Source organism: Martes martes (assembly GCF_963455335.1).
Source record: "Martes martes genome assembly, chromosome: 12".
NCBI classification, from domain to species: Eukaryota; Metazoa; Chordata; class Mammalia; order Carnivora; family Mustelidae; genus Martes; species Martes martes.
In genome coordinates this window covers 18096454-18114407 of record NC_137900.1, presented here as the reverse complement: position 1 = coordinate 18114407, position 17954 = coordinate 18096454, and the positions used below count along the sequence as shown (strand labels likewise).

General features: G+C 40.8%; 1 protein-coding gene across 1 annotated transcript in view; it reads left to right on the top strand.

Annotated features, from left to right (window-relative positions):
- Positions 1-15375, top strand: part of GNAQ (G protein subunit alpha q) — a gene marked incomplete at its 5' end in the record, with an annotated part of 302948 nt that extends 287573 nt beyond the window's left edge. Inside the window, 2 exons of the mRNA XM_080820525.1 lie at positions 2080-2233; positions 12653-15375. Of these exons, the coding sequence (XP_080676651.1) occupies positions 2080-2233; positions 12653-12843 (345 nt within the window). The 3' untranslated portion in view covers positions 12844-15375. The remainder of the gene's footprint in view (positions 1-2079; positions 2234-12652) is intronic.
- Positions 15376-17954: the final 2579 nt, after the last annotated feature.

The window sequence follows — 17954 nt, the reverse complement described above, 5'->3', positions numbered from 1 at the left end:
ATGCTGCTGGGCTCAGTCCACTCTCCTGGCCACCATCCTGCAGGCTGATATGAGGTCCTCTCCCAGCAGACTCTACCTGGAGCTTGGAGGTTCCCTCCAGTCCAGTCTTGAAACTCTTAGACCTCGGGAGCCTCCTTTTCCGTGAGCTCAGCACCTCTCTCCCTTTTCCAGTCTCCTCTAGCGTCTAGTCCCTTACCTTTGAAGGACTCCACCCAGAAAAGGCCCAAAGAGAGCCCTGTCCCTAGGGGTCACGTCACATCCCTTCTGGAGAATGCTAACTATAGTAACTGTTTCTAATGGAAACTCACTGGTTGATGCCCCTTTGTCTATACCCACCTTTTAAACAGGTCTTCCTTGAAGACCACAGTCTGCCTTTCTAGAATTTCTTTAGCCATAAGAAAAAAAAAAAAAAAATGTTAACTGTCCCATCAGGATGTCACTGTTTAATTTAACCTTCTTTAGAGTCTTTTAAAGTTCTTTTAGTTCTTATGAGGGCCTTTGCTCTTCTTCAGTCCTGAAATTTCCAACCTATAAAATCATAGACTCCGAGACATGATTTCTTAATGAATATTGTTTCTGGGGGTTAAAATTTTGCCACTGGTGATGATAACCAGTAAAAGGCATACAGCTAGATATTTTTAAAAGCCGTGCATGTCATTTATACAAAAGAGAAATGTATGCAGTGAAATAAACATTGTCCCTTGAGCCATGAAGTCACCTTTCCCTGATTTACTCCCACAGTGCTTAGTATTTAAATAAGCAATTATAGGCAGGAAGTTTAAAAGTTAAAGAGATTGGTGATCATCCGCTTTATAAAGCTTGGGAAAACCTCTCTTTGCCAAGTGGGTCTTTTCAACCTGATTTGAATTGGCCCACTTTACAGAAGGAAAGAATAAGACACGTTTAGGATCTAAAAAATTCTCCCTGGTGAACAGAGTTTCCTGGAGACTTCCTGGAACTACTGTCGAAGGGTTATGAAGGAGACTTAATTTGACCTTTGTAATCCTGTGCTATGCAGCTTAGGGAACCTTCTACATCAGGAAGGCAAACTCTGAGCAGAAAACATTAACAGCGTCAGTCCCCGGTTTTCGTGGTCATCCTTGAAAATCATTTATTCATTCATTTCCTTTTGGAAGCTTGGGAGGGGGGAGGTATCCAGCTATATCCCCCATCGCAAGGATGTTATATAACAAACAGAAAAACACAGTTCAAACTAGCGTCAAAACTAAAGGATTCTTATTGGCTGATGTTGCTGAAAATCCAGAGGCAGAACCAAGGTCAGGCATAGTTTGACCAAGTAGTTAAAAGCACGTGAGCAGGACCTAGTTTCTTTTTCTGTTTCAAGACCGTTGCCAGAAGTCCTAAAGCTGTAGGAGTCCTTGTCCACATTCTGCATGAAATCAAGGTTCTCCTTCCAGAGTCCCCAGCCCCACTCCTGGGGTTGATGGGACCAGACGAGCTGGTTGGCTAAGCTAATGACCATAAACCAGAGACGAGTTGTTCCACGGGATGTGGGGCCTGGATTTGGACCTGGGGCCCGAATCACGCTGGGTGCCATGGGAGGAGGAGGCTATGGTTTCTACCACCCTTGGGATCAGTGGAAGTGGACTGAATCCCAGGCAGGCATTTTCGCCGCTGGAATCCTGGTCATCACGCACAGCCCTAAATCGGGCGGCTGGAAAGTATCATCCGTGTGGCCGGGAAGAAATGTCCCCGTGCACCAAGGCTTTTGTATCCCCAGGCAAAGGAGGACTCCCCCAAATTTGCTGCCTTTTCTCCACCCCCCGCCCAGGGGCCCCAGGGCCCTGGCCCGCCCACCCCTTTGCTGCCTTTTCTTGACCTGCGGGTGGGAAAGATCTAGCGGTGAGTGTGTCTGTCGGAGGAAGAGCTAGTCACCCGTGTCAGTCTGAGAGGTTTCTTAATGAAAGAGCCGATGGGTGTCATGAACCCTTTGCAACTAAATCCTGATAAAAACAACTACAGTTTGAATGCCTGCAGAAAATGGGTTGCACTTCCAAAACAATACACGGATGGAGTAATCATGTAATTCATGCCTTGTTTTTCTGATTTCTTTTCCAGAACCGAATGGAGGAAAGCAAAGCACTCTTTAGAACAATTATCACCTATCCCTGGTTCCAGAACTCCTCGGTTATCCTATTCTTAAACAAGAAAGATCTTCTAGAGGAGAAAATTATGTATTCCCACCTAGTTGACTACTTCCCGGAATATGATGGTAAGTGGGCACTCTTCAGCCAGCCCAGTAGCTGGGGGTACATTTGGCTGCCCAGCCAGTCCAAGCGCTGACACCGTGCAGCCCATTGTTGCTGCCTTTGTCTGCAAAGCCCGCCTGTGTGATTGATGAAGTAGAAATGACTGTTTGCTCCGCTCTTTGAGGACCTCAAATGTTTCAGTCCCCTGACAATGCTGAAAGTGATAGCAAAAACAAAAAACAAAAAAACCCTACATGTTTGGAAATAAGTGGATCATGGGAGGGAACAGTCCCACAGCTTTGAACAATGGTGTTTCAGCCATTATGGTCCCGTTTTGTTCACGGGCTGCTCTCACCTCTCTCTGGAAAGAGAATAGTTTTGTGTCAAGAGCCCATGCTCTGAAATCACTCTATGCAGGTTCATACCCCAGTTTCAGTACTTTCCATCTGTAGAACCATTATCAAGTCACTTAATTTCTCAGGATTTTTGGCTCAAACTCATGCAATTGTAGGCTACACTAGACCGATGTATGACATTTTAGTATGATGGGAGACACATGGTGAGTGGTAGGTTTGTTTTGTTGAAGGTTTCCTCCACTGTGCAGAAGCTTTTTATGCTACTGTAGTTTTAATAGGGTTATTTTTGCTTTGGTTTCCATTGCCACAGGGGACATAGCTAGAAATATGTTGGTAAAGCCAGTAGCAAAGAGATCACTGCCTCTGTATTTTTCTAGGATTTTATAGTTTCAGGTCTAAAATTTAGGTCTTTAATCCACTCTGAGTTTATTTTTGTATTTGAGTTTATTTTTGCATATGGTGCAAGAAAGCGGTCCAGTTTCATTCTTTTTCATGTAGCTGTCCAGTTTTCCCAGCGCTGTGAAGAGACTGTCTTCTCCCCATTGTGTATTCTTGCCTCCTTTGTCACAGATTAATTGACCATGTTAGTGTGAGTTTATTTCTCAATTCTGTTCCATTGATCTGTGTGTCTGTTTTTATACCGGTACCTTAGTGTTGTGATTATACAGTTTTGCTGTAGATCTGGCATTGTGCTACCTCCAGCTTTGTTCTTTCTCACAATTGTTTTGGCTATTCAGGGTCTTTTGTGGTTCCATACAAACTGTAGGATTGGTTGTACTCTGTGAAAAATGCTCTTGGTACTTTGATAGGGATTTTATGGAATCTGTCCATTGCTTTGGATAGTATGGACATTTTAAGGATACGGATTCTTCCAATCCAGGAGCACGGAAGATATTTGTGTCATCTTCAGTTTGTCTCATCAGTGTTTTGTAGTTTTCAGAGTACAGATCTTTCACCTTGTTCATTAAGTGTATTCCTAGGTATTTTATTATTTTTGGTGCAATTGTAATGGGATTCTTTTCTTCATTTCTCATTCTGCTACTTCTTTATTATTGTATAGAAATGCAACCAATATGTGTGTACTAATTTTGTGTCCTGCAGCTTTACTTATTACTTCTAGTAATGTTTTGGTGGAGTTGTAGGGTTTTTCTGTGTATAGAAATGCACTGGACAGGGGCGCCTGGGTGGCTCGGTCGTTAAGCATCTGCCTTCAGCTCAGGTCATGATCCCAGGGTCCTGGGATCGAGCCCCTCATCTGGCTCCCTGCTCAGCAGGAAGCCTGCTTCTCCCTCTCCCATTCCCTCTGCTTCTCTTCCTTACTAATTTACATGTCTTTTATTCCCTTTTCTTGTCTGAGTGCTGTTACTTGCACTTGCAGTACTATATTGAATAAAAGTAGTGAGAGTGGACATCCTGATTTTGGGGAAAGAATTTTTTCCCATTGAGTAGGAGGTTGGCTGTGGGTTTTTCCTGTGTGGCCTTTATTATGTTGAGATACGTACCCTCTAAGCCTACTTTGTTGAGGGTTTTCATCATGAACAGATGTTGAATTTGGTCAAATGGTTTTGCTGCATCTTTTGAGATGGTCATATGGTTCTTACCTTTCATTTTATCAATGGGATGTATCACATTGATTGATTTGTGAATATTGAACCACTTTGGATCCCTGGAATGGATCTGAATGGATCTCATATGACCATGGTGAATGACCCTCATACTGTATTGTTGAATGTGATTTGCTAATATTTTGTTGATTTTTGCATCTAAGTTCATCAGAGATGTTGGCCTGTAGGGGGTTTTTTGTAGTGACTTTGATTTGGGTAGGAAGGTAATGCTGGCATTATAAGCTTTCCTTCTCCTATTTTTTTTTTTTTAAGATTTTATTTGTTTACTTGAGAGAGAGAGTGACAGAGAGAGCATGAGAGGGGAGAGGGTCAGAGGAAAAAGCAGACTCCCCACTGAGCAGGGAGCCCGATGCGGGACTCGATCCCAGGAATCCAGGATCATGATCATGAAGGCAGTCGCCCAACCGAGCCACCCAGGTGCCCCTCTTCTATTTTTATAATAGATTATTACAGATGATTTGGAATAGATATTTTTTAAATGTTTGGTAGAATTCACCTGTGTAGCCATTTGGTACTAGACTTTTGGTTTGTTGGGAGTTGATTACCAATTCTATTCCGTTACTAGTAATTGATCTGTTCAGATTTTCTGTTTCATCCTGATTTAGTTTTAGAAGATATATCCATTTTTTATAGGCTATCCAATTTGTCCGCATATAACTTTTTGTAGTAGTCTTTTATAATCCCTTGTATTTCTGTAGTTGGTTGTTACTTCTCTTTCTTTCTTGAGGAGTTTGACTAAAGGTTTATAATTTTGTTTATCTTTTCAAAAAACCTGCTCTTGGTTTCATTGATCTTTTCTATTTTTTAGTCTCTGTTTTGTTTACTTCTGATCTGGTCTTTATTATGTCCTTCCTTCTACTAAATTTGGGCTTTGTTCTTTTTCTAGTTCCTATAGTTGTCATGTTAGATTGTTTGAGATTTTCATTTCTTGCTGTAGGTTTGTATCATTGTTAATTTCCCTGCTTTTGCTGGGAAACAGCTTTTGCTGCTGCATATCAAAGATTCTGGCCCTTTGTGCTTTCATTTGTCTTCATGTATTTTTTCATTTCTTCTCAGATTTTTTTATTGACCTATTGATTGTTTAGTACCATGTTGTTTGGCCTCTACATGTTTGTTTTTTCCATTTTTTTTTCTTTTACTGATTTCTAGTTTTATATCATCATGGTCAGTTGCATGATATGATTCCAGTCTTCTTAAATTTATTGCGACTTGTTTTGTGATCTCTCCTGGAGAATGTCTCATGTGCATTTGAAAACAATATGTATTTTGTTGTTTTTGGATAGAATTTCTGAATGTATCTATACATACATATATTTCTGTATACATCTGATCTAAGGTATCATTCAAAAACATGGTTTCCGTCTAGATTTTCTGCCTGGATCATGTATCCATTAATGTAAGTAGGTTTCAAAGTCCCTTAGTATTATTGTATTACTGTCAGTTTCTCTCCTTGTATCATTAATATTTACTTTCTGTATTTAGCTGCTCCAGTATTGGAGCTATTTACAATTGTTTTACTTTCTTGATGGATTAACCCCTTCATCATTATGTAATGCTCTCGTCTCTTGTTACAGTCTGTTTTAAAGTCTGTTTTGTCTGATATAAGTATTGGTAGCCCAGCGTTTTTTCACTTTCATTTGTAAGGAATATTTTTATCTGTCCTTTCACATGCAGTCTGCATGTGTCTTTAGGTCTGAAGGGAGTCTCTTGTAGGCAGCATTTAGAGGGCCCTGTTTTGTTTTGTTTTTTAATCTGTTCTGCCTCCCTATGTCTTTTGGTGGATTATTTAGGTCATTTACATTTAAAAGAATTGTTGATAGCTCTGTAGTTACAGCCATTTTGTTAAATTTCATCATTCTCTGTTCCTTTCTTCTGCTTTTGCTCTGTGATTCATGACTTTCTGTAATGTTGTGCTTGGCTTTCTTCTTTTTTGTGTATCCATATGAAAGGTTTTACGCTTGCAGTTACCATGGGGTTCATATATAACATCCTAAGTATATAGCAGTCCGTCAAGTGGACGGTTGCTGATGTTTGAATACGTTCTAGAAGAACTTTTTTACTCCCACTTATGTATTATGTGTTATCCCATTTTTCATCTTTTTATTCCTAATTATCTTCCAACTGTAGCCTTTTCCACTTCAAGAAGTCACTCTAACATTTCTTGTAAGAATTCCTCTATCTGGGAAACTCAGTATCCCTCCCTCAATTCTGAAAGATAACCTCACCAAGTAGTCTTGTTGATGGCAGGGTTTTTTTTTTTTCCCCCTTTTAGCACTGTGGAGCTGGCATCCCCCTTTCTTCTGACCTGCCGTATTTCTGCTGAGAAGTCAGCTCAGAGACTTAAGGGGTTACCTTTTACATGACTTTTTGCTTCTCCCTTGCTGCTTTTAAAATTCTCTTTACCTGTTGTGTCTGTGGGCCCCATCCTGTTTGGGACTGTCTGTACTTTCTGCACCTAAACGTCTGTTTTTTTCCTTATACAGAGGAACTTTTCAGCTGTTACTTCTTCGACTAAGTTTTCTGCCTCTCTCTGTTCTCTTTCTGGTGCCCTGTAATGCAGCTGTTTGCTTGAGGTTATCCAAGAGATCCTTTAACTTATCCTCATTTAAAAACATTTTTTTTTAAACCATTCAGCTTGTGTGCTTTCCATCAACCCTGTCTTCCTTATTATTTTGCATTTCTGCATACATTTACTTACTATTGATTCCCTCTAGTGTATTCTTCATTTCAGTTATTGTATTCTTCAATTCTGATTTTTTAAAAATACATTTTCTATCTCATTATTGAAGTTCTGAGTTCCTCCACTCTTTTGTCCAAGCCAGTGAGCATCCTCGTGACCATTAAACTCTATTGGGCATATTGCTTATCTGTTTTTGTTTTTTGTTTGGAGCATATTCCTCTGTCTGCTCATTTTGCTTGACTTTCTGCATTTGTTTCTATGAAGTAGGCAGAACGGCTCCTTCTCCTAAACTTGATGGAATAGTCTCATGCATGGTTGTCCCCTGTGTAGACCGTGTGTGCCTGGTCACTTTGGCCAGAGCTGTGGCTGGCATGGGCCAGGGAATCCCAGAGCACTCCATGCTGGGGTTGCCCTGCTGGGATGGCTGGAGTGGAAATGGGCATGGACTGGGGCAGTCCTGAGTCCTGGGGCTCTTACAGGTAGCACCTTGGCAGAATAGTGAGATCTGAAGTGAGTGCAAGCTGAGGGATCCCAGGGCTTTCCATGCTGAGGGTGTGTTGGCAGGACAGTTAAATCTGGAGTAGACACAAGCCAACATATCCCAGGCAGGACAACTGAAGATAAAGTACGTGCAAGCCAGGGATCCTAGGGCTCTAACCACAAGGGGTGGTCCCAGGGCTCTCTATTCAGAGGATGCTCTGGGAGGGTAGTTGAAGTTCAAGTAGGTACAAGCCAGGGTGTCCCAGGGTAGTCCACACAGGGGGCACCATGCAGGGTAGCTGGGGCCGAGTCGGGGTACACGTCTCAGGGCATCCCAGGGGGGCCTGGCAGGGCTGCTATAAAGCCAACGTGGTAGGAGCCTGGAACATTCCGGTGTGCTTTGCACCCATGTTCTCTTGGTGAGATCCCTAAAGCTGTAGTGAGCATTGACCAGGGGGTCACAGTGTGCATGGTGCTGGGGCCACCTTGGTAGGAGGGCAGAGGAGGTCGTATGGGCTAGGGGCCCAGGGCTCCCTGAGGCAGCAGGCCAGCTAGGGCACCCACAGCCTACTTCCATCAAGGTGGGGAGGTGCATCAACTGTAGCACCTACCAGCCCCTCTGACCAGGAGAGAGTTCCAGCAGCTCCCTCCTCCACCTTTTGGCAGGTTTGAAGACTGGTCCCTTACATTCGAGTTGCCCTTGCAACCCTCCGCATTTTTTCTGTGCCCATGGACAGACAGATCTGTTCACAGTCCCTCAGTACGGTCCCTCTCTGCCACAGTTGGTAGCATTAGGGGTGGGGCTCCCCTCATCCCCGTGTCTTCCTCTCTCTTGCCATTCTTTATGTGGTCTCTCCCTGTGGTGTTGTCCTGAAGCTGTACAGTCAGCCCTTAGTTCTTCAAGAGGATTTGCTCTAACAGTAGGTGTGGATAGGGTGTATCCTGAAGGAGGGGAGTTTAGGGCCTTCCAGTGTCGCCATATTGCCCCAGAACCAATCTTACTCTCCGGTCCTTTATAGAGAAAGTGTGCCAAACCCAGATGCAGATGAACAGTAGTTAAGAGGACAGCTCTGAATGTCACCAAGTTCCAGCTCTGCCACTTATGGGCATTGTTGGCTTAGACAAGTCTATTCAACTTTTCAGTTTCTTCTTAAGTAGAAAAGAATTGAGTAGAATCCTATGTAAGTCCCTAGCATGGGATCTGGCACAGAGAAGAGCACAAACCCAAAGAAGGGGTTCTAAAGATGTACGTATGCAACATTATCCACATAGGATCTGCAGTGGGTACCAGTTCGAGGTTTCTGTACTTCTAAAAGCTCCCTCAGAAAGGTGATTACTTCAAGAAGCGAATATTCAGTTCGGCTTCCTAGCTTTCTGTGAAGATACAAACACCTCAAGGAGGGAGTTTTTCTCATCTTTTCATCCCACATGCATCTGGTACAATGCCGGCTCCCAGAACAGGAAGGGTTGCATCTTTCGTGAACTCAATTTCCCTTCTCAAACATGTCTAGGATTCTAAAGGTTGCTGGATGGAAATAGAAACATTTGGGGATGGTATAGGGTATTAGAAACAGTACGCTCCATCATTTGTTAGCGATGTGCTCCCCTCCCCTATCCAAGGGCATTTTCCTTTGTGCTTTGTTCTCCCTTCAAAAACAACTACTTCCCTAGCCTAAGCAGTCTTTTCATTTTTATGCTTTTTTATTGACCACTGGTCCGCCGCAAAATTATCAATGCCAGAGACTGTGTCCCTCACTGTTCCTGAGGAAACTATAGAAGGAACTTTGCAGGTGGCCAACTTGGTTTCCAAAAGCAATGCTCCAGTCTTCCAACACAAGATTGACCTGTAGAAGATATGCATGAAACATCCCGCTTACCCGTAACCACACGTTTGCCTTACACCTCTAGACTGTTCGCTTATCTCAGAGTCCCGTGAGAACCAACAAATAGGAAATGACGCCCCACACCATACATGGCCCCCACTCTAGGCCAGCAGGTTTTCATGATGGGCTTGCATACAGGACAACAGGGGCTAAATACAGCACCGCCTGCCCCACAGAGCAAAGCCACGGAGACTCAAGCTACTCAGTACAGCACCCACAACACACCACCCCTGGGCTTGACTTCTCTATAGCACAAGACTTATTCTCTGTGATAGATGTTTAGGGGTTTTTTTTGTTTTTTGTTTTTTCCTTTTTGCCACATCCTTCTAATCTCTTTCCCTCTCTCCTTCATCCGGTAAATTTCCCAGATTCCCCATCGCCGTGAGCATTTTCCTTTTGCCAGATGTGCATACACGGCAAAGGTCTGAAACTGTGAACATATGTGAGGGTTTTGGGTTTTTTTTTTTTACTACTAATCTCCCCCAACATGCACATAACACACAGAGGCAACTTAGCCATGGAGGAAGAAAAAAAGACACTTATTCACAAAGCAAACACAGCTGTCATTTCATACAAAGCCCTTGTAAGATGAGCTACAACTAAAAAAATTCTAGGCTGACTCTGCAGTGATGTTTTTATAACAAACATGTTTATAGTATTATGAATTTCACACTTCCACATTTCTGCACTTAGAAGGTCTTAATCATAATGAATGCCATTTCTGTATTTCTCTTCAGGAAGAGAAATTACTGTTTCCACATGGACGTGAATTGCAGAATTGTTCCTAGAGGCTGTGGAATTCTGTGCCTGCTAGGATGGCTAGAATGATTTCTTTGTAGTTTGTGTTTATTCAAATCATGTAATTTATGCTTAAAAACTGAACACACTGCAAGTGCTCTTCGCTGAACTTGGTTGGGTCTAATTCTGATATTCTTTAGGGTTTAAGTAAAAAGAGCCCTTTTCCCTTGAATTGAGTAAATACTAAAATCAAAGGGAACTTCCTTCACAAACCAGGAAGATGGGGTTCCTTTATGAAAATAAGAAGCTGCTCCAACCCCAACAACCTATTAGTCCTGGTTTTAAATATTATTACTGCTGTGAAATTAGTGAATTAATAGCACACTGAGAAAGATGAGACACTGTCATGGTATTTGTATGGCATTTTCATTATGATGCTGCCTTCTTAATTGCCAACAAGGATTTCAATTCTGATCACTGAAGTTGAAAATTGAAACATTACCTTTGTTAACTGTGTCTTTATGGCTCTTTCCTCCTTCCTGTTGGCAGAGTTAGATAGAAGCTTATGGGGGTAATCCCCAACTTACAGTAAGGCTGGCTTGATGTCTTCAAGTTGGCTGTCAAAAAACCATGATTCCTTTTGTTAGAAGTGATAGTCAAGCCCTCAGTTGAATTTTCAAATATTTCTTTGTCCTAAACAATAGATAACAAGAATATTGATAGAAAAAAAAAATGGAAGCTGTGGATCCTGAGAGTGTCTTGTCAGACAGAAGGAAGTAGAGGAGGAGAAGGTTATATAACATGACCGCCATCTTTCTTTGGACGGAACTCACCGGAAAAAAATGCCAATGTACATCTATAGAGCCTCAAAGACTAAAACACAGATGCTCAGTACTTGATAGAGGCAGTGTTTCGATGTTACTAACTAACATTAATTTCAGGATGACATCAATACATTCATCAGGATCTGTTAAATAGGTTTTTTTTTTTTAATTTTATTTTTTTTATGCTTTTTTTTTTTTTTCATTTATTTATTGGACAGAGAGAGATCACAAGTAGGCAGAGAGGCAGGCAGAGAGAGAGGAGGAAGCAGGCTCCCCGCTTAGCAGAGAGCCCGATGCGGGGCTCGATCCCAGGACCCCGGGATCATGACCTGAGCCGAAGGCAGAGGCTTTAACCCACTGAGCCACCCAGGCGCCCCTGTTAAATAGGTTTTTAAAACAACTCTATTGACCTATAACTCACATAACCATGTAATTCACCCATTTAAAGCACACAGTTCAGTGCCTTTTGGTAAATTTTTAAATTATGGTAAAATACATAACAAAGTTTGTTATTTTAACTGTTTTAAAACATGCAGTTCAGTGACATTAATGCAACCATCCCTCTTCCCGAGACTTTTGATCACCCCAAACAGAAATTCTCTAACCGTTAAGCAGTAGCTCCTCATTTCCCCTGCCCCCACCTCTCAGTAACCTCTAATGTGGTTTGTCTCTTCTGATTGGCCTATCATAGGTGCCTCGTCTCAGTGCAGTCCTACATTTGTTCTTTTGTCTGGCTCCTTAGCATCACGTTTTCAAGGTTCATGCATGTTGTGGCAACTTTTCTGCGGCTCACTACTATTCCGTTGTGTGTCTCCAACCTCTTGTTTATCCATTCCTCTTTTCTTTGTTGATGACCACTCGGGTCGTTTCTACCTGTTAGCTGTTGTGAATACTACAGCAGTGAAACTCATTGTCCAGTCCCTGCTTTCACTTCCTTTGGACATATACCTAGGAATATAATGGCTAGGTCATATGGTAATACTGTGTTGAGATTTTGGGGGAACTATGCACCTGTTTTCCGCAGCAGCTACACCATGGTACGTTCCCACCCACGGTGCATGAGGCTTTCAATTTTTCTGCATCCTTGCCCACACTGATTTTCTACCTTTTTCTGAGCTAGCCCCTCTGGTAGATAGGAAGTGGTATCTCATTGTGGTTTGGATTTGCATTTCCCAGTGACACATGATGCTGAGCCTCTCTGGATGTGCTTATGGGCCAATTGTAGATCTTTGGAGACATGTGTCTTCAAGCCCTTTGCCTATTTTTTAATCAGATCCCTTTGCTGTTGCTGAGTTGGAAGAGTTCTAGTTTCTGAATACTAACCTCGTAGGAGGTACGGGATTAGCCAGTATTCTACACATTCTGTAAGTTGTCTCTTCACGGTCTTGATAGTGATGCACAACTTTGATGCACAGAAGTTTTCTTGTTTTGATGAGGTCCAGTTTTTGCCCATGATTTTGGTGTAAGACTTAATTGCAAAATTATTAACTAATTTTTTAACGTGTCCTCAATAGATCATAGTCAGTAGGTCAATAGACCGCAGTCCTATTTCAAGGCATCTAGGACAGTGTTTGGCCTGGAAGAGAGCCTAAATAAAGCTAAGAAAATCTAAAACCAGTCTTCCTCATTACCACACGTAGTACATTGAAGACTGCGTCAAGGTGGTGTGCTCAGCAAGACCGGCATCTAGAAGCTAGGCGGAGGGACGGGCAGAGAACGGGCCAGAGAGGAACCATATGACACAGTGCCGTGCGGCTGTCCTCTCCGCACCAGTTTCGTGACCCCGTAAGCCCTTATTGAGCGAAGGCATTAACACATCAGCTGACGAACCTTCCCTCTCCTCCCTTGGCCAACAGGACCCCAGAGAGATGCCCAGGCAGCTCGAGAATTCATCCTGAAGATGTTCGTGGACCTGAACCCAGACAGTGATAAAATTATCTACTCCCACTTCACGTGCGCCACAGACACCGAGAACATCCGCTTTGTCTTTGCTGCCGTCAAGGACACCATCCTCCAGTTGAACCTGAAGGAGTACAACCTGGTCTAATTGTGCCTCCTCGACACCGCCCTTCCCTTCCCTGGTGGGCTATTGAAGCTGTACAAGAGGGACTGTATTTCTGTGGAAAACAATTTGCATAATACTAATTTATTGCCGTCCCGGACTCTGTGTGAACGTGTCCACAGAGTTTGTAGTAAATATTATGATTTTATTTAAACTCTTCAGAGGAAAAACAGGATGCTGAAGTACAGTCCCAGCACATTTCCTCTCTCTCTTTTTTTTAGGCAAAACCTTGTGACTCAATGTATTTTAAATCCTCAGTCATGCACTCACCCAGATAAGGGTTGTTACTTTCTCTTTTTTTTTTTTTTCTTTTCTATTGAGCAAAACAAAGCTGATTGCCCTTCTGCTAACCCATACCCACCGCCCCCCAACCTCAATTTTTCCCAGGTTACAATGGCCTTTACCTTAGTTCCATTCTTGGTCAAGTTTTTCTCCCAAATGATACAGTCAGGACAGCATCATTTGATTTAAGCCATTGACATCAGCTTAATTTCAATGTTTGTAGTTTCGCTGAAGGATTCTAAATATTAATACTGTGGTTTTCACTGTATGGCCCTGGATACACATACAGAGGTGTTTTATATAAATATATTGTCTTGCCTCACTTTGGGCTAGGATGACAGATGCCCATCTTACGGTTAAGTGTCATTTCTTTTGGATTTCTACCTTCAGCCATAGCTTGGTCGCTCAGAGAGAGATGCACAAGTCAGTAAGGCAAGAACAGAGACACACAGTTTTTGTTTTTTAATGCCATGTGCCATAATCCTTCCACCCACCCTTTTTTTTTAACCCTCTCTTTAAATTGCAGATGCCAAAAAATATATATATATATGTATATGCCAACAGACACTACATTACCCCAAAGGCTGCTACCCAGAACCTTTTTCTTAGGTTGTTCTTGGTTTCTCCCCCTCTTGGTTCAGGTTTTTCCTCCCTTTTTTCCCCCTTAGTGTTTGGGCCAGAATTTATTATGGGTGTGTGTTGCCAAAGCTGGCTTTTTATGAAAGGAAAATGGTGAAAATGTAAAAGATAAAAGCCAGTATCTTAAAATGGAGGAGAGTAAGACTGAGTCCTAAAGTAATTGGCTGAGAACAACCCCGAAACACCAAACAGTCGGTAACTGTAAATTTGATTGGCATGGTCCATTCTTTTCTTTGCCGTGAGATCACATTGTTCAGTGTCCATTCCATGTTGCGTGTCCAGATCGGCAATGTAACGTAACACAGTGTCTTTGTGATAGAACACGAAATCTGCTGTCTCGTCACTTAAAGCCAGTGTTACTCTTTATGTTCTTTAAGGTCAAGTAGGTCTGCCAAGAACATTGGTTGAGTATTCTGACGCCTCTAATTTGCAAAACCTTACCTTCCTGCTGGTTTACCACCTTTGGGATCTTTCTAAACTGGTCACTGGTTAAGTTGAACCTAAGGAAGACTTGTGGACTCAAGAGTAGCTCGTCAGTGTTCTATAGAACATGTATTTATGTAACTGAACCTACTAGGAGAGAGATTGGGAGTTCTCTACGTGCAATTGATCAACAAATGCAAAGGAAAAAAAAAACACAGCACATGTATTGGTGAGCTTGAGTTGAAGTAGGATTTAAGGAAATGAATCAAGATTGTTTTAAACCTGCTGGGGAGTAGGAATTAGGCCACGACACTGGTCTTACTTTAAGTATCATACTATTTGGCCCAAGTCTAAACTTCCCTATCAATCACTCTTTGGGAGACAACAAAGGGAAGAGAGAAAATGCATGGCTTATTAGAGGAGTCCAAGGAGTTCCTAAGTCGTGGTAGAACGTTCTTCTTTACTTTCCCAGCCACAAACAACACAGGTTACCTTTTCACTTTGCTCAGAAAGCACCTGTAATTTAATTAAGAACCAGACTGCCTGTAGGTATAGTGCAATTCTGAATGCTCTAATCATTGTACATACATCTCTTGATATTGCAGCGTCCATACTGGCTTTGTAATCATTAATTTTTTGGCAGATTGAATGTGCTGTATTGATATGTATCTATGTAATTGTATGTCTTATAGCTAATTCACATTTTGGATAATGTTATTTTATTTACTTTTTTAAGAGAGGAGAATGTAAATTTGTCAGTTTATTTCTGACTAGGGATATTTTTTTTTTTCCATTTAGAAAAGAAAAAAAAATCTTACTATCGTACAGAGCGGTACTAGCATCGTGCTGTATAAAATCATTTGCACATTCCTGAGTAGAGGTATACTGGTAAGACCCAAAGGTAATTTCATAGCAAAATACATAAAATCAGTCGGAGCTTTTATACAAACATGGAAACCAACTTTGTAGAACTTTTGCCATTTGACCTAGGATTGGAATATGAGCTTTTATACAATTCATATTCTTATTTGGCAAATGCACAGTTTAGTATTACCTCTCTGATGGCCTTTATTAGAAAGGCAGTTTTAGAAGCTATTGTGATCCACTAAGGAAATGTTTTAACAGCTAGAGACCACTGCTTGCCCAAAAGGGCAATCTTAAATTTGGTGCAGCAAAAAAAAAAACAAAAACAAAAACAAAAAAATGGAAAAAAAAAAAAAAGAAAAGAAAAAAAGAAAAAAAAAGAAAAGAAAAAAAAAGAAAAAGAAAAAAAGAGAAAAAAACGAAAAAAGAAAAAAAAAACAAAAAAGAAAAGAAAAAAGTCAACAATAACATTTGAAGGCCTACAGTGTGTATAGAGAAAACCTCATCACAAGATCATAAGTGTTACAGTTTTAGGGAATCAAGATATTCTATTTACTAGAGCTATAGTAGATGTAGTCGATTAAACATGATCTCAAAGCTCGAAGAAGATGAGCAAACAGGGAAAGATTGTTCTATTTGTCTTTATGAAATTGGGATGGAATTGCTATGCAGAACTGAGGTTTGTGGCTTCACTGTTTGCTGTAGGGTGCATGACAAGATCCCTTTCTGTTGAGAAAGGAAGAAATTGATCACCCTAGCTGCAGTGACGCATGGAAACCTAATTGTATCCACACTAGTCAATCGAAGCTAAAGGATTTTCTTTTCTGTTTCTTTGGGGTTTTACTGAAGGGGCTAGGGGTGGGAAGGGATTCTTCTCAGTTTTGTATAAAAACAAAAGTTTACTCATGCTTTCTATTATATTGTGATTGCAAGCGTTAGAAGCGTGTGCCACTGGACTCCTCACATGGATGCTCCAGGTAATGGAGGCCCGTGGCGAGTTTTTGGTGACTTGGGCATGTCTTATTCAAAAAGAAAAACACAAACACAAAAACCTTTCTTCAGCATACCAAGGCAAGCAGCCATTTCATGACTCACTCAACACATTGCAGTGTACCAGTTTACAGATAATTTTCCCTCTTTCGCGTGACATGGCAGTTCCAAACCCACAGAGAATTCCTCACTTGTAAATTGGAGGTTTGTACTATGCCTTACAGAGCTTAAATTCAGAAGTTTGTGCCTCATATCTGAAACAAAGGGAAATAACACACCTATTCAAAAGTCAATAAATCCCCTCGAAGTTTTTTTTGTTTTGTTTTGTTTTGTTTTTAAAAACATTTTCATATAAAGAGCTCTGTTGAATGTCATGAATAGACTGGGAAAAAAAATCTTAGGAACCTGCATATGTTGTTTACTAGCATATGACACCTACAAAAGGTATTCGAAGAACACCTGAAACTTGTATTTTGTGTGTGTGTGTGGATTAACTAGCAAGCCTACTATTAAAAAAAAAAAAAAAGGTAATTCAGCTAAAGGACAATTTACTTTTTGTACTTTAGACTATCTTGACTGTCAAGGTGTATGAACTGTAATTTTAAAATTTATACTGCCACATGATTGTAAATTTTAGTTGTCTTAAGTTAGGCATTGGTAAAAAGCTATTTATGCTGGATTTGGGTCAAATGACTTATTTGCAAAAAATAATAATAATAATGGGAAGAAAGGGCTGTATAATGAGATACTGCAAGACTCAGATAGTGGTTGGAAATAACCTTCAAAATTACCCTCAATTTCCCTTTGTTTTCAGTTTCTCAAAAAAAAAAAAATGAAATGAAATATAGAAGAATGTTAACCCGTATCAAAATAAAGTGTACCCAAGTATTGTTATGTATATTGCTGCTCTTCTTAAAATTAAATAAGGGTGTAAAACCACTTAATTGATAATTGACAACATCTCAGTTGATACAAACAAGGTGTGCTTGGTATACATTACTATTTTCTTCCAAAGATCTCTCTTTGGTTAGAAACACAGACAGAAATTAAGACTTGTAGTATCGTATGTTTATCTATCTCCACATATTTCCAGCATATGTAGCGTTAATAGGTCTGTCCTGGTAATGATGTGTTTGGCATTTCATTTTGGTTCCACCGAATTAGGAAAAGAAATGACATAGTTGTGTATGATTAGTTAAAAGATTTTTGGAGCCAGACACCTGCTGTTTAGTAGACACCTAGTACAGAGTCTAAACTTGTCATTTGTTTTTCCTCCCAAGAGTAACCACCCATTCATTGCTGTCTTCCCAACTTCCAATGACCTTTTTTTTAAAATATATAAGTACATCCCAAATATTTCATGGGATACTCTTCTTTTTATTATTTAAATTCAATTAGCCAACATATAGTACATCGTTAGTTTCAGATGTAGTGTTCAGTAATTCATCAGTTGCGTATAACACCCAGTGCTCATCACATCGGTAACACTCTTGCCTCTAGAATCATCTGTTTAAAGTATGCATATACACCTAGCACATAGTAGGTGCTCAAATATTAATTTCCTTCTTACCTCCATATTGATCATGTATCTTCCATTTCCCCATATGATTCCAACCCAATAGTAAAGGACCTTTCCATGTTATGAAAACATCTATTGGGCTAAATTGGACCTTACTTGGATAAAGCAGTTCTGACTTTCATATACGCTTTGGTAGATAGGAAAAACAAACAAACACAAAAACAGGGAGGAAAATATTCTTTCTAGAATATTTTCAAGTTTAGGAAGAAAGATGGCAAATTGCCGTGTAACGTTCAGGTTACTTGGACCGAAACATGTGTTTTTGGTAGATTTCTTTTCCTCAAAGAACTCTAAATACAACTTCTTGCTGGATTCCTCA